This window comes from Aotus nancymaae, unplaced genomic scaffold (genome assembly GCF_030222135.1).
Source record: "Aotus nancymaae isolate 86718 unplaced genomic scaffold, 86718_ANA_hifiasm-v0.15.2.pri h1tg000008l, whole genome shotgun sequence".
NCBI lineage: Eukaryota > Metazoa > Chordata > Mammalia > Primates > Aotidae > Aotus > Aotus nancymaae.
Window position 1 is genome coordinate 25,526,812 of NW_026988419.1, and position 21,681 is coordinate 25,548,492.

A 21,681-nucleotide genomic window follows, 5' to 3' on the forward strand; every position below is an offset into this window, starting at 1 on the left:
AAAAGTGTATGCATTAAAAAATTGCCAATAGTCAATAGTCAGAAATATCCATACAGTGCAACACCATTTTGTTTCAAACATTTTTACTGTAGTCATTTAATTCTTACTAACAAAAAGTCCCAGATGTTCTATTTTTGGAAAGTATTACTATTTGAAAGACCAAATTCTCCTTCAAGCTAGAAATGTTTCAACTATATCTAAACTCATGTTTCTTAAGCTACTTAATGTATATAGTTTACATTAACTGTGTATGTGTGTTAATGCATATACTTTTATTGCCTCAAAAAAATACAGTATGAAAAAGGAAAATTGACTTAAATACTTTCAAAGTGGAAGAGGGGACCGGGCACGGTGGCTCACACCTGTAATTCCAGCACTTTGGGAGGCCAAAGTGGGTAGATCATCTGAGGTCAGGAGTTCAAGACCAGCCTGGCTAACATGGAGAAACCCCATCTCTACTAAAAATACAAAAATCAGCCAAACATGGTGATGGGTGCCTGTAATCCCAGCTACTCAGGAGGCTGAGGCAGGAGAATCGCTTGAACCGAGGAGGTGGAGGTTCTAGTGAACCAAAACTGTGCCACTGCATTTCAACTTGGGTAACAGAGCGAGACTCCATCTCCAAATAATAGTAACAAACAAAGTGGAAGATGGTATCTTTTAAGGTCAGTACTATTTCGAGGGCAATATGGCATATACTATACCATACCAAAAGTCAATTCTCATGGCAGCCTTGAATTCTTGGGCTCAAGCAATCCTCCCACTTCAGCCTCCCAAGTATCTGGGACTACAGGCATGAGTCACCACACCTAGCTAGTTTCTAAATTTTTTTGTAGGTACTAGGTCTCCCTATGTTGCCCAGGCTGGTCTCAAACTCCTGGGCTCAAGCCTCCCAAAGTGCTAGTATTACAGGTATGGGCCAATGAGCCCATCCTAGTTCGTAGAGCTTTGGGTAACACTTCCCTCTATTTTCCTCTATTTAAAATTTTCTATCATGGATGCATATTGATTTATCTTTGCAAATATTGGTGCTAAACCATTTGAAATTTTGAATTAAATGTAGTCTTTCAATCCTATGGGAGCTCATCAGTCAATCAGCAACTTATGGCTTACTGGCTGGATCCAGCCAAATAAATACTGAACATTTCCCCACCAGCCCACGCATACTCTAAATTCCTGCTTGAAGAGAGAGTAATGTTACTCTCTGGGGAAATGTTACTCTCCAGAAAATGCCATTTCTGCTGTCTTTTATTTCTCCACCAGGCAATTCCCAAATTCCAAAATTACTGGAAAAAGTGAATGCAAAAACTCTCTGCTAACCAATATATAGCATGAGACACACCAACTTTCAAATGTTTTGTTATCAAGAGCATCCTGATATCTCTTAAGACTGGAGGGTGGCAGAATTAAGCTTCTGAGCAAAGCAATTATAGCGGCCAACAGGTAATTCCCCCATCATCTTGCTGGAAAACTCAACAATTATCCTTTATGGCTAAACCCTTACCAATGCTGCTTTACAACCTCAACAAACTCTACTGACAAACGTAATAATAGAAAATATAAATACTTTAAAAAATCCAAACAGCAAGACACTACTGAAAGTTCACAGATGTTATTTCAGGTAGTCACAAAATAGGGACAAAGAATGTATCATTGATCTTCATTTGGTCAGCACAAATGGCAATCTTTAACAAGGGAAAGGGTACCAAGTAGACTTAAGGAAGAATAGCAAAGATAGAAAATAATCATACCTAGTAGTCTACTGAGTCACAATTCAAACCTTACCAAAGGTAAAGTGCCTGTTGAACTCCCATACCTACCCACTGACTTTTCCCATTGTGCCTTATTTTAATCCATTAAAAAAAAAAAAAGGGAAATTCATTTTTTTCTCTCCCTTTTTACAAGTGTTAGATTTGTTTAAGAATTAATGTCTTTTAATTAACCTAAAAATTTCTGACACTGTGCATTAATGAAAACACCTCCATCTATGTTACACAGTAATGGGACAATATAGCAGGGTACAGAGTTTGAATACAATTCCTAAAGTCTTAGTAGAAGATTGTAATATGCTTATAGGTATACTAAAAAGTGTCTGGATTAGTATCATTATGTTGAATTTAAACTTAGATTTACACTTTAAATAAAGGTTCTAAATTTGGGTTAAACATGGAAGATTGACCACAAATTTATTTCCTTGCTTTCCTGAAATTTCATTAGAATTAAAGACATAAAATAAAGGTTATACACAGGATCCGGCAACAGGATTGACAGCAGATAATTTTTTAATTTTTTATTTTATTATTTATTTATTTATTTTTGAGACAGAGTCTTGCTCTGTTGCCCAGGCTGGAGTGCAGTGGTGCAATCTTGGCTCACTGCAGCCTCTGCCTCCCAGGTTCAAGCGATTCTCCTGCCTCAGTCCCAGGTAGCTGGGATTACAGGCACGTGCCACCATGTCTGGCTAATTTTTATATTTTTTGTAAGAGACAGAGTTCCACCATGTTGGCCAGGCTGGTCTTGAACTCCTGGCCTCAAGTGACTGTCTGCCTCAGTCCCCCAAAGTGTTGGGATTACAGGCGTAAGCCACCGCACTTGGCCACAGCAGATGATTTTTAATAAATCTTGAAAGATGAAAAAGACAAAGGAGGGTAACTGATATGGAAGCACAACTTTAATGCCTACAGAGAATGACTGGAACAGGAACAATCAAATTAGTTTGTCTTGCAGAATCCAAGGCAGGCTCCAAACTCAGAGGCATATGATACCTTGGAAGGTAGAGTGAAACATAAAAACCAGCAAAAAACCAGCAAGATCAGTTGAAAATATGTAGTTAGAGTCCAAGGTCCACCTGTCTTCCCATCTTATAATGAATATAGAAGGTTCTGGGCTCAGAGATACTAGGACTGAAATCTGGGAAATGGGAAAAAAAACTATACACTGAGAAGGGGAACTCTACCTCTCTTTTCCAACTCCGCTTCTGGAAAGTGAGCAGCCACGCTTGTATTCCCCAGGTAGAAAATTGGGAGATTCTTCTCTGAAGAAACTGAACAGTCTCAGAAAAGATGCACCCAGCCAGGCACAGTGGCTCATACCTGTAATCCCAGCACTTTGGGAAGCCAAGGTGGGTGAACTTGAGGCCAGGAGTTCAAGACTAGTTTGGCTAACACAGCAAAACCCTGTTTCTACTAAAACAAAAACAAAAACAAAAAACAAAACAAAACGAAAAAAACACCAGGCATGGTGGCACACACCTGTAATCTGAGCTACTCCAGAGGCTAAGGCACAAGAATTGCCTGAACCTGGGAGGAAGAGGTTGCAACATGGCAGAGGGCGCTGAGATCACACCACTGCACTCTAGTCTGGGTGACAGAGTGAAAGTCAGAAAGAAAAGCAAAGGGAAGAACAGGAAAAAGGACAGGGGAAAGGAGAAAAGAGGAAGGAGGAGGGGAAAAAGGTAAAAGAAAGAAAAGAAGAAAATGAGAAAAGACCCACCAGATAACAGGCTGAGGTCTCCTAAATTAAAGGCTGGCTTGGCCTCCAAATCCTTGCAGTAAGAACCATCAGTTAACAAAAGTCGTGCTTCCAGTTAGAGAAAGCCAGGGACTACCACACATTCGAGGGAAGCCTCCAACAAGAGAGAGCAAAACAACAGGAAAAAGAAAAACATGGGAGTGGTGAAAATTCAGGAGCAAATGAAAACTTTAAAAAATTCTGAAAACACCCTCAAAAAGATAAAAGATTCAATAGAAGGGTTAGAGCGTAAAGTAAAAGAATGCCCAAGAATTAGAACAAAAGACTAACTAGAAAAAGGGAGAGTGTGGGGGGGAAAGAATTAAAGATCAATGCAGAAACACTGGTCTAAGACCTCAGCATCTGAATAGTAAGAATATCAGGAAAAAGAAGGAACAAAGAAACAAGAAAATTCTCTAGAAGGCATAGTCTACAGACTTATTGGTCCCAATAAAAAGAAAAGGTCCAGGCCAGGCATGGTGGCTCACGGCTGTGATCCCAGCACTTTGGGAGGCAGAGGTGGGCAGATCACAAGGTCAGATCGAGATCATCCTGACCAACATGGTGAAACCCCATCTCCACAAAAAATACAAAAAAAAATTAGCCAGGAGTGGTGGCAGGCGTCTGTAGTCTGTAGGCAGGAAAACTGCTTGAACCCAGGAGGCAGAGGTTGCAGTGAGCCACTGCACTTCAGCCTGGTGACAGAGCGAGACTCTATCTCAAAAAAAAAAAAAAAAAAAGAAAAGAAAGAAAAAGAAAAGGTCCATAGCAAGCCATATTATGAAATTTCAGGATCTTAGGGATAGAGAAGGCACTAAAAAGCTTCCAGAGACATGTAAAAGCTGGTGTGATACATGTACTGTATCACACAATGGCAACAGATTCAAGAATACTCTAAGGAGAACACAATAGAGAAATGTCTTTAGAACTATGAAATTTAGTTTCAACCTAGCATTTTATACTCTTTAGAAATAGGAAGCTTTGGTAGGTGCAGTGTCTCATGCCTATAATCCCAACACTTTGAAAGGCCGATGCGGGTGGATGGCTTGAGCCCAGGAGTTCGAGACCAGCCTGAGTAACACGACGAAACCCCATCTCTATGGAAAAATATAAAAATTAGCTGGGCATAGTGGCACATGCCTGTAGTCCCAGTTACTTGGAAGGCTGAGATGGGAGGATCACTTGAGCCCAGTAGGTTAAGGATGCAATGAGCTGAGATCACATCATTGCACTCCAGCTTGGGCAACAGAGAGAGACCTTGTCTCAAAAAACAGAAAAAAAAAAAAAAATAGGAGAGGTTTTCAGACAGGCTCGTCTCTAAATATGTCTGTCTATGGGCCCTTTCCCAAGAAAATGTGCTCCAGTACAACTAGGAAGGATAACAAGATAGAGGGAAACACAGAATCTAGGACTTAGGGAACCCAACACAAGAGGACAGTTATGTGAGATCCCAGATGACTTCAGAGAGATACCCCAGGAAAACAGGCACAGAGCAGGCTTAGGAAAAGCTCATCTATATTTGAGGAGGATGACAAAAGGCTGAGGAAAGTTGTCACCAAGAGAAAATAGAACAGATATGTTTTAGTAGATGGAAAATATTTTTGATACGCATGTGGCAAATGCTACAACATTTGGGGGAAAAAATAGCTGTTAGAAAACAGTCAAATGAATATAGTCAGGAAATTAATTCCATAAAAAAATAAAGTACATGAAAACAAGGAGACCAGTCAAGGGTTACTTATTACATTTAGCTGTGTGAGCTAATGGAGGCTAGGAAAAGAGAAGTGCAGACATGCTCAGATTTCAGAAATATTTAAGAGAAACAAAGGATGCAAAAGAAGGAAGACAGTGAGAATACTATATGACTCAGCAGTGAATAATACCTGCATAATCATAACAATGTAAACATCAAGTACTGATTTAATTTAAAATGTGACATATGTGGGAAAAATAGAAGGAAGAAAATAAGGTAACGGTGGAGTGAGGAAGCTAAGCTTTCACCTGCTATGACAGGAAGTCAACATAATAGTGCTAAAAATTGAGCGCTCAAGTAATTTTATTACTTGATTTTTAAAAAGATTAAAAAATTAAGGAAAAATATTTAAGGCAGATAGTTATACAACCAAATTATCGAAATTTAACTTAAATGTCAGAAACCCATACAAAAAGAGCATATTAAGTCAAAGACTTTCCTGCATAAATTTGATTCTTAGGAAAATAAAAACTATTTAGAAAATCCACAAAAAGAGGCCCATACTAACAGTATTGGGTCCCCATTATATTTTTACTGAATCATGACAAACATACTTTTAATTCAATTATTTAATTTCTTAACTTTTCAACTGTTTACTTACATGGTTTAAATGGTTGCTCTTCCTCTTTTCTCGCACTAAGAATAAAAAAAATTAACTGATCAATTCTGAAACAAATGCCATAGAATAAAAGTAGTTGCTAATCATCTGATGGATTACCAATATACAAAATGAGATTAAAATTTCACTTTAAAAAATAATTTCTAACAAAACTCATCATTTAAATCGTCTGGCAAGATGAATCTCATAAAATAAAATCTAAAAACTTAGTTTTACTTTTTGACCTAACAGATATTCTATTACATACAAATGAAAGAATTCCCATGTACAAAAGAAAAGGGCAAAACAAACTAGGGTAAATGAGAAATTTAGCTAGTAAGTTTACCTGTTACACATCTGAACCATCATCCAGTAGTATTTTTAAATTCTACATTTACAGGTAGCTCACTTTAATTATCAAGATCTAACAGCTGACAGCTCTAAGAACCAGTTTCTGGCTAGGTGCCAATCTCTACCTGCATCACAATCCCTAGAAGCATCCTGAACCACTTAACTGGCCATCTTCTAACATGTTACTGAAAAAATAAATGGGTCTTTTACACAAGTGGAAAGTTAACTATCTTAAATTTAAATGTTAAAATGAGTGTGTTAACCTAATTGAACATGGTATCTTTAGCACACAAAACCATTTTAACAAAGGCCAGAAGAATAAAAGCTCCAAGAGGGACTTGGGCCATGCTTTGTTTCCCATACTGCCTCTTCCTTTGATGCTAGACAAGTATCACAAGCACACAGTCCTTACTACTGAAGAGAGAAGAACATGGGATAGTTTTTCTTTTACTGCTTCCACACTCTATGTGTGAGAAGCCTATGGCTCTGAAATAAACTGAGAAATACAACTATCCTAACCAGAAATGATCAGCACAAGACAAAGTCCACACAAGCTTTGAAAATGCAGGTTAGAAACCCCCGTTTTGTGTTGTGCTGTGTTACTTCAAATATTATAGAACCCTCACTTCTCGTATTCTTGCTGTTGAAATCAACTGTAAAACCTGGCTGTGTATGGCTTTTTAACAAACAAATTAGGATTTAACATAATGTTAAGGAAGATAAACAGGAGTACAGAAAAATACGACAGTTCTGATTCTCATCCTAAAACAAGTAGGAAAGGACATGAGTTTCACTTGCTGAAGCTAACCTTCTGGGAAACATCATAGGGCATGTTTCCATTTACATTACATTAGGATGAAAAAGTTAATAGCTTAAAAGTTCTGAGTAGCATAAATTTGAATGTGATAGGCTCATGTGGTTAGAGCATTTATAAAAGGAAGCCAAAATCACAGATTTAATCCCTGTGTATGAACTGATATTTTTTATTTGTTCAAATGAAACCAAGCTGCAGCTTAAATCTTACCATTCATCTTTAAAATGTATTCCTTTAGAGCAAGGGAAAGAGGTCAAAGAAGCATGGAGAAACAAGTATAAATCCATAATAATGGCTGAGTGCGGTGGCTCACACCTGTAATCCCAGCACTTTGGGAGGCTGAGGTGGGCAGATCACCTGAGGTCAGGAGTTCGAGATCACCCTGGCCAAAATGGTGAAACCCTGTCTCTGTTAAAAATATAAAAATTAGCCAGGCATGGTGGCGGGTGCCTGTAATCCCAGCTACTTGCGAGGCTGAAGCAGGAGAATTGCTTGAGACCTCACTATTGCACTCCAATTTGGGCAACAAGGGTGAAACTCCCTCTCAAAAAAAAAAAAAGGCCAGGCATGGTGGCTCACACCAGTAATCCCAGCACTTTGGGAGGCAAAGGCAGGCGAATCCCCTGAGGTCAGGAGTCCAAGAACAGCCTGACCAACATGGAGAAACCCTGTCTCTAAAATACAAAATTAGCCAGGCGTGGTAGCACATGCCTGTAATCCCAGCTATTCAGGAGACTGAGGCAGGAGAATTGCTTGAACCTGAGAGGCGAAGGCTGCGGTGAGCCGAGATTGCGCCATTGCACTCCAACCTGGGCAACAAGTGTAAAACTCCCAAAATAAAAAATAAATAAATAATCCATGTTACTGAATCATATGGCCAATTAATTGTGTTGATAAAAATGTGGCAAAACCTGTAAATAGAAGGTCTACATGTTATTACTAAACAATCACAACTAAAGGAAGTATATCATATATTAAAATAAGTGAACATATGAAAAGAAAAATTTAAATACATCAGTTCTTCTAAATACTTTCTATAACGCATCCAATAAAATAGAAAAAGTTTTCAGTCTTTTCCTTGGAGGAAAAAAACAGTATTGTCTTACCATCTGTTTGAGATTTGCTCAGGAAAATTGTGCTTGCCCTTGGATGGTCAGAAGGGTTTGACTCCAAAGCTAAATCTATGTAAGAGGAGGAAGAAGACGTGACACTTTCAGTGAATAGAAAGATGATTTTTGAAATAGATACACACTCATTTTAATAACTTTTAACAGTCTTCAGAGAAGTTTTAAATAATAAATATGAAGAAAATAAATACAACAATACAGAAATGATACTGGGGAATGCAAAGTTGTAGAATCTCTCCACACCATGTGGAACAAAATCAGGCTGTGTCTGAGACTTTCAATAAAAAATCTGTGCCTAAATAATCTGATTCAAATTTTAGATGAATCATACATGTGCCCTCCTCCTTCAACTTATCAAATAGAAACATAACCACTCTCCTATCTGCTGCTATTGCTAGCACATTTCAAAAACAATCCCAAGCAGCAAGTCATGCTGTGGCCAATTACTGTTAGGCACCAGCTCAACATATCAAATGTGGTAAAAGAGATGTTTTTGGCAAATGTTCTTTAGACAATCAAATGGCTAATTCTAACTCCACTCAACCAGTGAACTAATTTGGTTAGCTGTGGTTTTTGGGGGGGTTATTCATTATGGCAGATTCAAGAGTACTGAATAAAAGTTCTATGTTGTAAATATAGGAACATGTTAGAAAATGATTAACTTTTGTCCTCAATTTCTCACTTCTTCCTTCTAACAGCACGGTTAATTTGGTGTTTCATCAAGAGTACATTTTGGACCAGATCTTAGGGCTGTTTCTAAAAAATTTTGCCCCATCTATGTCAAGATAAATCTGCCTACAGTCCACCTTGCACCGAAGTTGGATAATATATTCAGGCAAGATTACAAAACAGACTCTTGAATTTTCATGAAACAAACTTTATGGGATAAGAAAAGTTGTCATGAGGGGAAAAAAGAAAAATCTATGATATTCTTCAGCAAGGTCCTTTTTTTTTCTGAGATGGAGTCTTGCTCTGTCACCCAGGCTGGAGTGCAGTGGCACAATCTCGGCTTACTGCAACCTCCGCCCGCCTCCCTGGTTCAAGCAATTCTCCTGCCTCAGTCTCTCAAGGAGCTAGGATTACAGGGCCCACCACCACATGCCTGCTAATTTTATTTATAGTAGAGATGGGGTTTCACCATGTTGGCCAGGCTGGTCTCAAATTCCTGACCTCAGGTGATCCACCCACCTCGGCCTCCCAAGGTGCTGGGATTTCAGGGGTGAGCCACCGCGGCCGGCCCAGCAAGGTCTATTTCAAGCCACTTATCTTAACCAATCTTGTAATAAACCGGGCCAAGATCCAGAGTAACAATTAAGGCAACATTTCCCAAAACTACGTATTAATATAATTGCTTTACTTTTAAAAAAGGGATTTAGTGGTCAAATGACAATATACTCTATCCCTGGCTCTTACAAAATCAAAATGCACATTGATATATTAAAAATTAATCAGTTTAGTAGTGAATACTGTCTAGCTCAGCATTTCACAAATTTATCTACCTAGAATAGTTTTCTCCCTTCAAAGTAATTTGGTTAGAATCTTATATCAACATAATTTGGGACTTATTGGTTATAAAAAAATATGAATCATCAATTTTAATAGTACTGCCAGATCACTAAAAACTTACATACCTAAACCAACTGCTTTGTTCTCCATGGAAATTCCTTCACTGATCTGAAGTTTATTAAACTGCTTTTGGAGAAAACTATTCTTATGTAAAAAACCCACATAAAAATTATGTTTAAAGTTTTGCTACATCTTGAAAAGATAATGTGACAATGTTAAGCTAGCTGGAAAAATAAAATCATTTGCACACAAAATGACGGCAGAGACTTTTAAAGCTGTCTCTACCTAAAGCTTTTTTCATTTTATTTTATTTTGAGACAGAGTCTCGCTCTGTCACCCAGGCTGGAGTGCAGTGGCGAGATCCTGGCTTACTGCAACCTCTGCCTCCTGGGTTCAAGCCATTCTCTTGCCTCAGCTACCTAAGTAGCTGGACTACAGGTGTGTGCTGCCATGCCTGGCTAATTTTTGTATTTTTAGTAGAGACTGGGTTTCACCATGCTGGCCAGGCTGGTCTCAAGCTCCCAACCTTGTGATCTGCCCACCTCACCCTCCCAAAGTGCTGGGATTACAGGCATGAGCCACTGTGCCCAGCCTCTACCTAAAGCTTCTAAAAGGATTCATGACTACTTCCTACCAAAAGAAAGCAAATATACTACCATTTGAATCTAAAAAAAATAAGTAATGTTTACAGAAGAAGCCATATACGAATCAGTACCTATGTCATGATGAAGTTTACAGAAGAAGCCATATACAAATCAGTACCTATGTCATGATGAAGTTTAATTAGGAATTTTCAATGAAAGTCCAGGAAAATGAAGTACCAAAATCGAAGAGGAGCAGGCTTAACACACACATACACCCCCGAAACCAAGAGGTGCTATGTATTTAAATGCATGGTCAATTAAGTACTACTTGACCCAGGTGCTACTACGTAAATATAAGAAAAAGCCAAGGGTGCTGGGGGTGGTGGCTCATGCCTGTAATTCCAGCACTCTGGGAGGCCAAGGCAGGTAGATCACAAGGTCAAGAGTTTGAGAGCACCCTGACCAACCCGGTGAAATCCCGTCTCTACCAAAAATACAAAAAAATTAGCTGGGCATGGTGGTGTGCACCTGTAGTCCCAGCTACTTGGGAGGCGGAGGCAGGAGAATAGCTTGAACCCAGGAGGCAGAGGTTGCAGTGAGCCAGGATCTCGCCACTGCACTCCAGCCTGGGTGACAGAGCGAGACTCTGTCTCAAAGAAAATAAAATAAAAAAAGCTTTAGGTAGGGACAGCTTTGAGCAAGATTATGTCTCAAAGAAAGAAATATTCAAGGCAGTTGGGATAAAAGAAATGATAACATACAGAGAAAAAAGCCAAATTAGTCCAAATAACAAGGTGACACTCCCTCAACTCAGGGGTTTTCAGGTGGGCATGTGACTTACAACTAGCTAATCAATTACATTTTTCATGGGACTTCCCAAGAACCAGAGGAGAAAGGCAGAGCTGTACTCTAGCATTGTTGATCAGCCAGGATCTGCCACCAGTGGCTCCCTTTGGCATCATGAAGGGTGCCTTTTCAGGAGAGCTGAACAGAAGAGCAGAACTGAGACAGATTCTGAGATCACTGAATATCCCTGGGTCAAGCAGTACCTAATTGACCATGTGAATCCCTGGTTATACAATTTTTTAAAAACTTTTTTTTAACTATTTTGATATAGATTTTTTGAACTTGCAAGTAAGATGCCTGGTTTATCAGCAATACTGATGTGATCATACTAAAGGTGAGGATAGGTAAAAGTCTCTAGCTTATTCCTTTAATATTTTATCATGAACAGAAATTTGCAAGAGTCAAAATAATGCTTCATTTGCAAATTACAAATTATAAACTCACCACTATTACTTTAAGATGCTTTTCTTTTTCATTTTTTGTTTTGAGATGAAGTCTTGCTCTGTTGCCCAGCTGGAGTACAATGGCCTGATCCTGGCTCACTGCAACCTCCACCTTCCTGGTTCAAGCGATTCTCCTGCCTGAGCCTCCCAAGTAGCTGGAACTACATGCTCGGCTAATTTTTGTATTTTTAGTACAGACGGGGTTTCACTATGTTGGCCAGGCTGGCCTCGAACTCCTGACCTTGTGATCTGCCTGCCTTGGTCTCCCAAAGTGATGGGATTACAGGTGTGAGCCACCATGCCCAGCCTTAAGTTGCTTTTCTCATGCATGTTAAAAAATATAGCTCTAATCCATATACAACTTATGTCTTATTTTACAAATGATCTTCACTCCAATGGAAAATATTTACTGTGTAATGGATAAATAATGGCCCATCAAGTGTTATTCCTATACTTACTCAGCCAATCCCGTATTGTTGGAGACTTAGGTACTTACAAAGTTCTGTTCTTATGAGGAAAACCTTCATTTTTACAGTATTTTAAGATTATTTTTAAAATCTCCTTAGGAAAGATTTTTCAAGCATGGGACGACCAGACCAAAAGGTCAGATTGTTTTCATGGCTCAATATATAGTGCTCAGTTGCTTTCTAAGGAGGTAAGGGTATATTAGGATATAAGGTCACCAATTATACCAGTTTTAGCTCCTATCACAGTTTTGGATGCTTAAAAGAAAACCCTATTGATGTGAATGAGAAACATCACCATAGCTCTAACTTGCATTTATTTATTTGATACCACAATTTCTTATATAACTTGCACTAACAACAAATACCACACATTGCTACTTTACAGAATGGACATTTAAGCTGTGCGAGCATGCACGCGCGCGTGCACACACACACACAATATCATTTCTGCACTGTCCATTAACTCTTTCCTCAAGAAGCTAGGGAGACTCTGATGAATGATACTACTCGATTCTCATTATCACAAAGGTAAGACTGCCAAATATTAAGCAAAGCATTAGGCCCCACAAACATGCACATACAGATTTTAAAGAAATGTCTGGAAAATAGAAACTCATCAATTACCATGCAACTTATATGTGAATCCCTTCAAAAATTATTTTTTTTTAACACTCCTAAGAATGTTTGAAACTACAAGAAATGGTTTTCAATATCATGGTTAGACGTTATGACTAAAATGGTATTTTAAGACCCACCATTTTTGTATTATCAATTTAAATTGCAACTTAATTTGAAAGCATGAGAGTATGATGGGGGGCAAATATGAAAAAAAAAATTAAACTCAGGTCTTAATGTAAACACCCCTCAGAAGAAGAAACCTGTAAGATCTACTGACACTGAACACTGCTTTTCCCTGAATCCTTCAGCCATCTCAATTCCACAGATGTTAAAAATGTAAAAATACAGAACTCAGAATATATAAAATACATTACTAAAGGCTAAAAGTGTTAAAATTATGCAATTGTAAACTGTAAAGAAATCATTTTTCTTGTCAAAATATTAAAGAGAGAGGGCAGCAACCAAGAAAGTAACTGACAAGACAGCATATTTCAGAGAAAGAGATGGATTTCAATATATTGATTTCAATATATCCCAATCAAACAGGAGATATCTGCAGTTTCTGGGCCAACTGCTGGGCATCTGTTTATTTAAAGGCTTACTGCATTTACTGACCTGCTCTATCATACTGCACATTGTATTAGTCTTACGGTCCATAACACAAACATTTCAAATCTCTCAATTATGATGCAAAGTCTGAGATTTTATTTAAGTTCACATGTTCCACCCATCAGACAAGTTTTACCTTATGGTCTTGAGCTGCCCTGCCTCATCTCAGGGCATACGGTACATGGCCAAGCTCCAGTCTCATGCTCCCTCATGCCTAACCTGAGTTAGGATTGTCAGAAGCTAGGAAATGAAGAGTGAGACTTCATTTCCCAGCTTCTGACAATCCTAACTGTTTCCAAACCACTTCTCTACCTCCTTCTGTGTTAGTGCTCAGTCTTGCTTAACTGACTTTTACTCCTCAATCTACGTTTTAGTGATTTTGACTGAGCTGTGGCATTTCCTACTATATTGTTCTCTATGTATTTCTTAATAGCATTTAACTCCTTTTTTTAGACTTTTAAGACTATTTCGGGGTGGAGTGCAGTGACTCACACCTGTAATACCAGCACATTGGGAGGCTGAGGCAGAAGGATCGCTTGAGGACAGGAGTTCAAGACCAGCCTGGGCAACACAGAAGAGACCCCCATCTCTATAAATTTTTTTTAAAAGATTAGCTGGGTGTGGAGGCACATGCCTGTAGTCCCAGCTATTTGGGAGGCTGAAGTAGCAAGACAGCTTAGCCCAGGAATTTGAGATTACAGTGAGCTATAATGGCACCACTGCACTCCAGCCTGGGTGACAGACATAGTTGAGACCCTGTCTTATAAAGAGAAAAAAAAACAGAGTCTGGGTTAAAAGTACCTCCACTTCATTTTTCATTATCCAATGTTACTGTTTTAACTCTAAAGCTTTATTAACTGAAAAAAAAAGTGAAAAAAGACAGTATCCAAAGAAGCCCATGAGTCATTCTATAAATTCTAATCCTATATGCCATATATCTGAAATTTGCATTCTTGATCTACCAAGTCTTATCTGTTAAAACCAACTCTTAGTCCCAGCTACTTGGGAGGCTGAGGCAGGAGGATCACTTGAGCCCAGGAAGTGGAGGCTGCAGTGAGCAATGATCACATCACTGCATTCCAGCCTCAGCAACAGAGAAAGACCATCTCAAAAACAAAAAACAAATCTAAAAAACTTTGGAAAACTCAATTTACACCTCTCAAAGCCTGTCTTCTCATATGTAAAACAAGTATAATTCCTATACTACCTAACTCAAAATATAGTGAGAATAAAATGAAATGCAAGAGCAATTGCTATAGGCTAGCCTCATTGACTCACACATGTAATCCCAGTATTTTTAGAGGCTGAGGTGGGTGGATCACCTGAGGTCAGGAGTTCAAGACCAGCCTGGTCAAGATGGCAAAACCCCATCTCTACTAAAAATACAAAAATTAGCTGGGCATGGTGCCACATGCCTGTAGTCCCAGCTACTCAGGAGGCTATGGCAGGAGAATTGCTGGAACCCAGGAGGTGGAGATTGCAGTGAGCCACGATCGAGCTACTGCACTCCTGCCTGGGTGACAGAGAGAGACTCCATCTCAAAAAAAAAAAAAAAAAGCAATTGCTATCTATATACCACATAATGCAAAACAAATGACAAAACAAAGCTTTCACAAATTAAAAGCAAAAGTGAACCGTTAGTATTCCTCAAAAAGCACATACCAAAATAACACCTTGAGCAAATATGCACTTTGGCTGCCCCTGAAGTTAAGGGAAAAATAGTCACACACCATCATCAAGAATTCTTCTCAGTGTTGTTGTTTTAAATAAGCAAATACATATTATTTCATACATTACTGTATGTTCTCTTCATTTTTTTTTTTAATGTAACATATCCTGGATATCACTCCATAGCAGTGAAGAGAGATTTATTTGTTTTAATAGCTCCATAGCTCTCCTCTGTGTGAATATAAGTTTATTTTCAGTCCCTTACTAGATATATTAATTATTTCTAATATTTAGCTATTGAAAATAATATGACAAAAACCTTATTCACATGTTATTTCATATTTATGGGGTATGCCTTTAGGATAAATTCCTCAAAGTAGGATTTCTGGATTAAATGCATTTGCAATGTTGTGAGACTGTGCCAAATTCCCCTTTATGGAGTCAAACCACCTTGCATTTCCACCAGCAATATACAAATGCAACTCTCTTCACAGCCACACCGAAGAATGCAATATCAAGATTTTGGATCTTCTCCTAACAGGAAAGAAGTCACAGCATGGTTTTCATTTGTATTTCTCTTAGGTGTGAAGCTGTGTTTGAAAATCATTTGTATTTATTTTTCTGTGACTTGTCTATTCGTCACTTTGTTACTTACTTTTACAGCTTTTTTTTTTTTTTTTTTTTTTTTAGATAGTCTCACTCCACGGATGTGTGCCACCACACACGGCTAATTTACTTTTTGTAGAGGCAGGGTCTCACTCTGTTGCCCAGGCTGGTCTCCAACTCCTGAGCTCAAGCAATTCTCCTGCCTCAGCCTCCTGAATTGCTGGGATTATAGGCATGAGCCACCATCTGATCTTTTTCTTAAAGAAATGAAAATATTGGCTGGGCACAGTGGTTCATACCTGTAATCCTAGCACTTTGGGAGGCCAAGAAGGGGCAGATGACATGGTTAGGAGTTCGAGACCATCCTGGCTAACACGGTGAAACCCTGTCTCTACTAAAAATACAAAAAAAATTAGCCTCCTCAGCACATGGTGGCATGTGCCTGTAGTCCCAGCTACTCACGAGGCTGAGGCAGGAGAATCACTTGAACCTGGGAGGCAGAGGATGCAGTGAATCGACATCATGCCACTGCACTCCAGCCTAGGCAACAGAGTGAGACTCTGTCTCAAAAAAATTAATTAATTTTAAAAAAATAATTTAAAATATTTCCCAGGCTGTAATCCTTCAATGGCTTCCTATCACAACTAAAGTATACATTCTTTGCTAAGGCCCACTATGCATACATGGCCTTAACCCACCACGGTCTTCTTGGCATCCTTTTCACTCTTCTGCAGACACACTGTGTCTTTCTATTCTTTGCCAAAACCAAGTTTGCTCCCATCCAAGGAACTCCCAAGTAACTATCTGTCTGTGTAGACTCCTGACTCTCCCCAACCATCCTCACAAGGCTTCTTCTCGCTTTAAGGATCAGTGTTAGGATGGGGCTCTGAATCTGGAACACAGCCTGACCACCCATAAAGGTACTAGATTAACATCTGTTTCAGCATACCCAAAACTAATCAAGTTTCTCCCAGTTTTCCCACATCTTTTAAGATTTCGTCTAATGCTCTCTCTTGATTTGTCATCTAAGACAGCATCAAATCTTTTAAAGTGGTAGCTATTCAGAATTAAAGATGCAAGATAGGCTACCAAGAAACAAAAAAAATTAAATGATGAATTCTGATGTCCAGGTAAAAGTAAATGCTAACTTCAATTTGGCATAAGAACATTCAATACTAAAATATCTTAACTACAAAAAATGACTCAATTCATAGATTTAACCATCTGAATTCCATAGGGAGGTACAAGTCATCAGTCATCAAAATGTTTTTATCAGTATCCTTGAAATTAAATATAATGAGACTATGTATGATGTTACTATAAAAGATGTCCAATCATAAAGGATAAGTACATAAATGACACTCCAACCATCTGATGGTACACTAAGCAGTTACTAAAGGCATGAGATAGAGCAGGGTGTCCTGGCATGGAAAGACACTCTGAAGCACTCTCTAGATGTCAAGCAGTGGTTCAGGAACTTATGTCATTATTTCACTTCTGTAAGTTATGAAGCATCTCATATAGAATGATCTCCTTTTTCTAAAATAAAATGTTATATTCATATGCAGACAAAAAAAATCAAAAACCAAAATATTAATAAAAGTTAACTCAGTATTCTGCGTATAATCAATAACTTTTCTGTATTTTCTAAGTCTTTTACATCAAACATATTGTTATTAAAAAAAAAGAGGATTTAAAATAGCTACTGGAAAGAGGAAAGATCTGTTGCTCAGAGGTTTTTCCACATCATATTGCCAATTCTTTCCCCTATCTCCACCCATCAGGGAGGGAATAGAAAGGGTCACTTCAAAGAGCACCTTTAGCCAGCAAATTAGCAAAGCTCCTAAAGTCAGAACATAAAAAACTATATGAAAAGCCAAGTGTATTAATAAAATTTGACAAGATCTTAGTATCTTATTTTGTGCTACTGATACTACCATCAGTTATATTAGATACACTGTTAAATAAAGGTAAGGTAGTAGAAAATACTTTTGAGTCTATCTGAAATGTTTGCTAGGTTCTTAGGAACATCTCTTTGAAATAGCTTAAAGAGGACAGACACAGTGGTTCATGCCCATAATCCCAGCACTTTGGGAGGCTGAGGCAGGTGGATCTCCTGAGGTCAGGAGTTTGAGACCATCCTGGGCAACATGGTGAAACCCCAACTCTACTAAAAATACAAAAAAATCGGTCGGGCGTGGTGGTGCACACCTGTAATCCCAGCTATTCAGGAGGCTGAGGCAGGAGAATCGCTTGAACCTGGGAGGCGGAGGTTGCAGTGAGCCGAGATTGCACCATTTCACTCCAGCCTGAGCAACAAGAGCTAAATAACTTGAAGAATAAAGCCCAGCGTCATTTATGTACGATTTTTGTTTAAGTAACAAAAATAATTCTTCATTGTAGAAAAGCTAAAATGCTTTTCTTTGTTTGGTTGGTTTCTTTTTGTTTTTTTGAGATCGAGTTTTGCTCTGTTGCCCAGGAGTGCAGTGGCACAAATTTGGCTCAGTGCAACCTCTGCCTGCCAGGTTCAAGCAATTCTCCTACCTCAGTCTCCTGAGTAGCTGAGATTACAGGTGCGCGCCACCGTGCCCAGCTAATTTTTGTATTTTTAGTAGAGACAGTGTTTCACCATGCTGACCAGGCTAGTCCCGAACTCCTGACCTTGTGATCCACCCATCTCGGCCTCCCAAAGTGCTGGGATTTTCAGCGTGAGCCACCTCACCAGGCCAAATGATTTACATCTAAGTAGGAATTTCCGTTTCCAGGGAGACTGATATAAAATTGTCTGAAATAAAGATATTAAAAGCAAAGTTTCAATGTGTCTATACTTTATATTTGGTGTTCCGGCCATGTTTCTATGGAAACTTAAGAATAATAGGCAAATGCCGAAATTGAGATTTCTATTATCACTTTATTGAATGCCACAAAAATAAATTTTGAGACAAACTGAAATAAAAATGTAGCTGTCATACTAATATACAATGGTAAATTCTGTGTTTACAAATTCTATTTTTTCAACTTTTCTGATTTAGTACTCCTTATCATCATCCTATGCTTACTGCCTGTCACCTTACCCGCCCTCTCGCCAGCTTAATCCTAATATTCCTCTGTCCAGGGCATTCTCAGCTTCAATTCACAGTTATCGAACAAACTCTTTAAAATTTATCAACCTGTTTATTTGACGGGTATATTTAGGCCATTTTGCTACCTCTACTTTTATTCTTATCCACTGAAACGAATGTATAGACATAAGATGAAGCCAGGCAAGATGGCACACACCGTGGTCCCAGCTATTCAGGAGGCTGAGGTGGGAGGGCTGCTTGAGCCCAGGCCAGGAGTTTGAAGCCAGCCTGGTCAACATAGTGAGACTCTTTCTCTTTAAAAAAAAAAAAAAAAATAGAGATGTAAATGTTGCCTCTGAATTGTGTAAAATAAACTTTGAAAGGAACTAATCAAGACTGAAGTAAGTTCTCAAAGATAGAACTACTTTATGGGTAAAACACACAATGCATTCTGGATTATTAAAAGTTTTTTAAGAACTGAATTTGGCATATCTCACCTCCATGTCAGTCTGGGAACTAAGAACCTTAGTCTGTTCAGTGGCTGTCTTACATAGTCATTCCAGATACCTAACTCTTCATTTCTTCATTAGCAACATGGGGGGAACATACACAGGCCTTATATTGGAAGGGCTAAATTAAATGTACATGAGCATGTGTGGTAAATCTACTAAGTGGTGTGTAAAATCACTCAGAGGTTTACCCGACACCACTGAGAGCATTAAGTTTTCACAAGTACTTACATGCTTTGTGTATGAATATTATACACTCACATATTTGTTCATTCCTTCACAATGTTTGAATACTCTGCAAAGTGAGTACAGTAGTTCCCAGTTACAAAGGCACATCCATCTTGAAGCTTAATTATTTTAACTTTTAAAGAAATTAAGAGCCCAAGCAAAGTTTAAATAGAAGAGCTCTAACACATTTCTTCTATAGTAATGAAAGCTCTGGTATTTAAATGAAACAAATGAGCCCACTGAATTTAAACATCTTTATGATACAATGTTTTTCTACCTCAAAGGAATTTTTATTAAAGAACCACGTTGTTACCTGGAATTATTTTTACCTAGACTTATCTCTTTCCAAAATTCTATAGGCAAAAAACTAAACGTTTCCTCTCTCCTCACCCCTACTCCAACTGTTTAGAGTCTGACGAACTCCAACAGTCTCATCTTTGATCAGGATTCTATTGGCAGGAGGGGGAGCCAAGGAAACAAACGCTCTTGAGCAGGCAGGGTGTAGCATTTTAACTTCCAAACCATTACATTACAAATTAAAGTCTGAATTTATATTTTGTCTCTTTTGAAACTTCTGACCATGAATCACCCCACATCTCTTTTAAAGAGAGGGAGGTAATGAAGCCTGTTAAGTCACCAGAGAATGGCTGGAGATGTATTTCTGTCACCGTGGGAATTTTAAAGTAATCAGAACTCTGGCTAAACTCCTCTGGATTAAAAACAACTGCCAGGAGCGGTGCCTCACTCCTGTAATCCCAGAACTTTGGGAGGCCAAGGCAGGCGGATCACGAGGTCAGGAGGAGTTTGAGACTAGCCTGACCAACATGGTGAAACCCTGTCTCTACTAAAAACACAAAAATTAGCCAGGCGTGGTGGCACGCCCCTGTAATTCCAGCTACTCGGGAGGCTGAGGCAGGAGAATCGCTTGAACCTGGGAGGCGAAAGTTGCAGTAAGCCGAGATCCCGCCACTGCACTCCAGCGTGGGCTACAGAGCAAGACTCCAAAGAAGAAAGAAAACAAAGAAAAGAAAAGGAAAGGAAAGAAAGAAAAGAAAGGGGAGAGAGAGAGAGAGGAAGGGAAGAAGGAAGGAAGGCAAGCAAGAAGGAAGGAAGGCAAGCAGGCAAAAAACTTTTTTGCACTCCTGGTTAATAACATTTCACACCTTTCACCGCCATTTAGAACCCCCTCCCCATTTTCTTTCTATGTTCAAATTATAGTTGGAAGGAATAAAGCAACTTCTTCCAAGCCGACTTAACCTATTAGGAATACCATATAGTGTCTCATAGGGAACCTCTATTTTGAATCTAAATAAGAAATCCCCAAACATCTGGGTCTAAACTGTCGCGGGCATTAGCTACCTTCACGGATGGGAAGAAGGGAACCATCAGGCCCTTACCTGGCTCCTTCACTTAGGTACCATCTGGGTGGGTTAAGGGAGGGAATGGGATGAGTACTCCTGAGTTGAGGTATTTGAGTTTCCATTGAGAAAAGGAAAACAATATACCCAAAAACTCTTAGCAAAATCCCACCAGACAATGAACAGAGCTACAAACAAGAAGGGCGGCGGACTAGAGGGTCCCAAGCCAGCTTCGGAGAGTGGGAAGAGGGAGCAAGAACTGGGCGTTTGGGTAGGAAGGAGGAAAAGAAACTGGCCAGACGCAGCAGGGAAAGAATAAGGGGTGGGGACGCGAGGCAGAGCCAGCCTTCGTCCCGGAGCCCAGCCCCGGGAAAGCTGGTTACCAGCAGGAAGGAGCCTGAAGCGGCGGATGCCTCCCGGGGGACCCTGGGGGAGGCGGCGGACAGAGGTGCGCCCGAGGGTGGATGGCATCCGCCGCCTCCTTACCTTCGGGCATCTCGCGGTCGCTGATGTGCTGCAGGTGGTGGCCCTCGCCCTCTCCGAAATCCAACTCGGCAGGCTCCACAGCAGCGGGAGCTACCGCCACCGCGTCTCCTGACGCCGCCTCGTAAATGTCGGAAGCGCAGTACAGCTCCGCCGACCCCGCGCGCCGGCCCAGCTTGGGACTGGCATTGGGGGACACGCAACAGGTCAGCGTGTTCCCCATGGGGCGCCTCCGCTTCTCTCCGCCGCCGCCGGCGCCTTCGCTCGCCCCCTATTACACGGCCCTCAGCAGCCACCCCCTCCCCCAACAATGGCGCGGCCGGCACCGGCAGCCCCGGACTACGCCGGGGCTGCACCTCGAAAGCAGACGCTGCCTCGCCCGCGGCTCGCCAGCAGTTCGCCTGCTAGCCCTGCGGCCCGGCCCCGGGCAGGGCTCGGGCCTCGGCCGCACCCCCGCCGCCGCGCTGCCGCCGCTTCCCCT

At 40.0% G+C, this 21,681-nt stretch overlaps 1 protein-coding gene across 3 annotated transcripts in view; it reads right to left on the reverse strand.

Moving 5' to 3' along the window:
- CCNYL1 (cyclin Y like 1) overlaps positions 1 to 21,439 on the reverse strand; it is a 41,652-nt gene extending 20,213 nt beyond the window's left edge. For all 3 annotated transcript variants that reach the window (XR_010341417.1, XM_012446283.2, XM_012446282.2), the window contains exons 1-3: positions 21,204 to 21,439; positions 8,133 to 8,207; positions 5,865 to 5,899 (exon numbers count right to left, since the gene is read on the reverse strand). Coding sequence is in view for 2 of the 3 variants with exons in the window: in XM_012446283.2 (XP_012301706.1) it covers positions 5,865 to 5,899; positions 8,133 to 8,207; positions 21,204 to 21,423 (330 nt within the window). In the remaining variant the exon portion in view is untranslated. The remainder of the gene's footprint in view (positions 1 to 5,864; positions 5,900 to 8,132; positions 8,208 to 21,203) is intronic.
- Between the last annotated feature and the right edge of the window lie 242 nt (positions 21,440 to 21,681).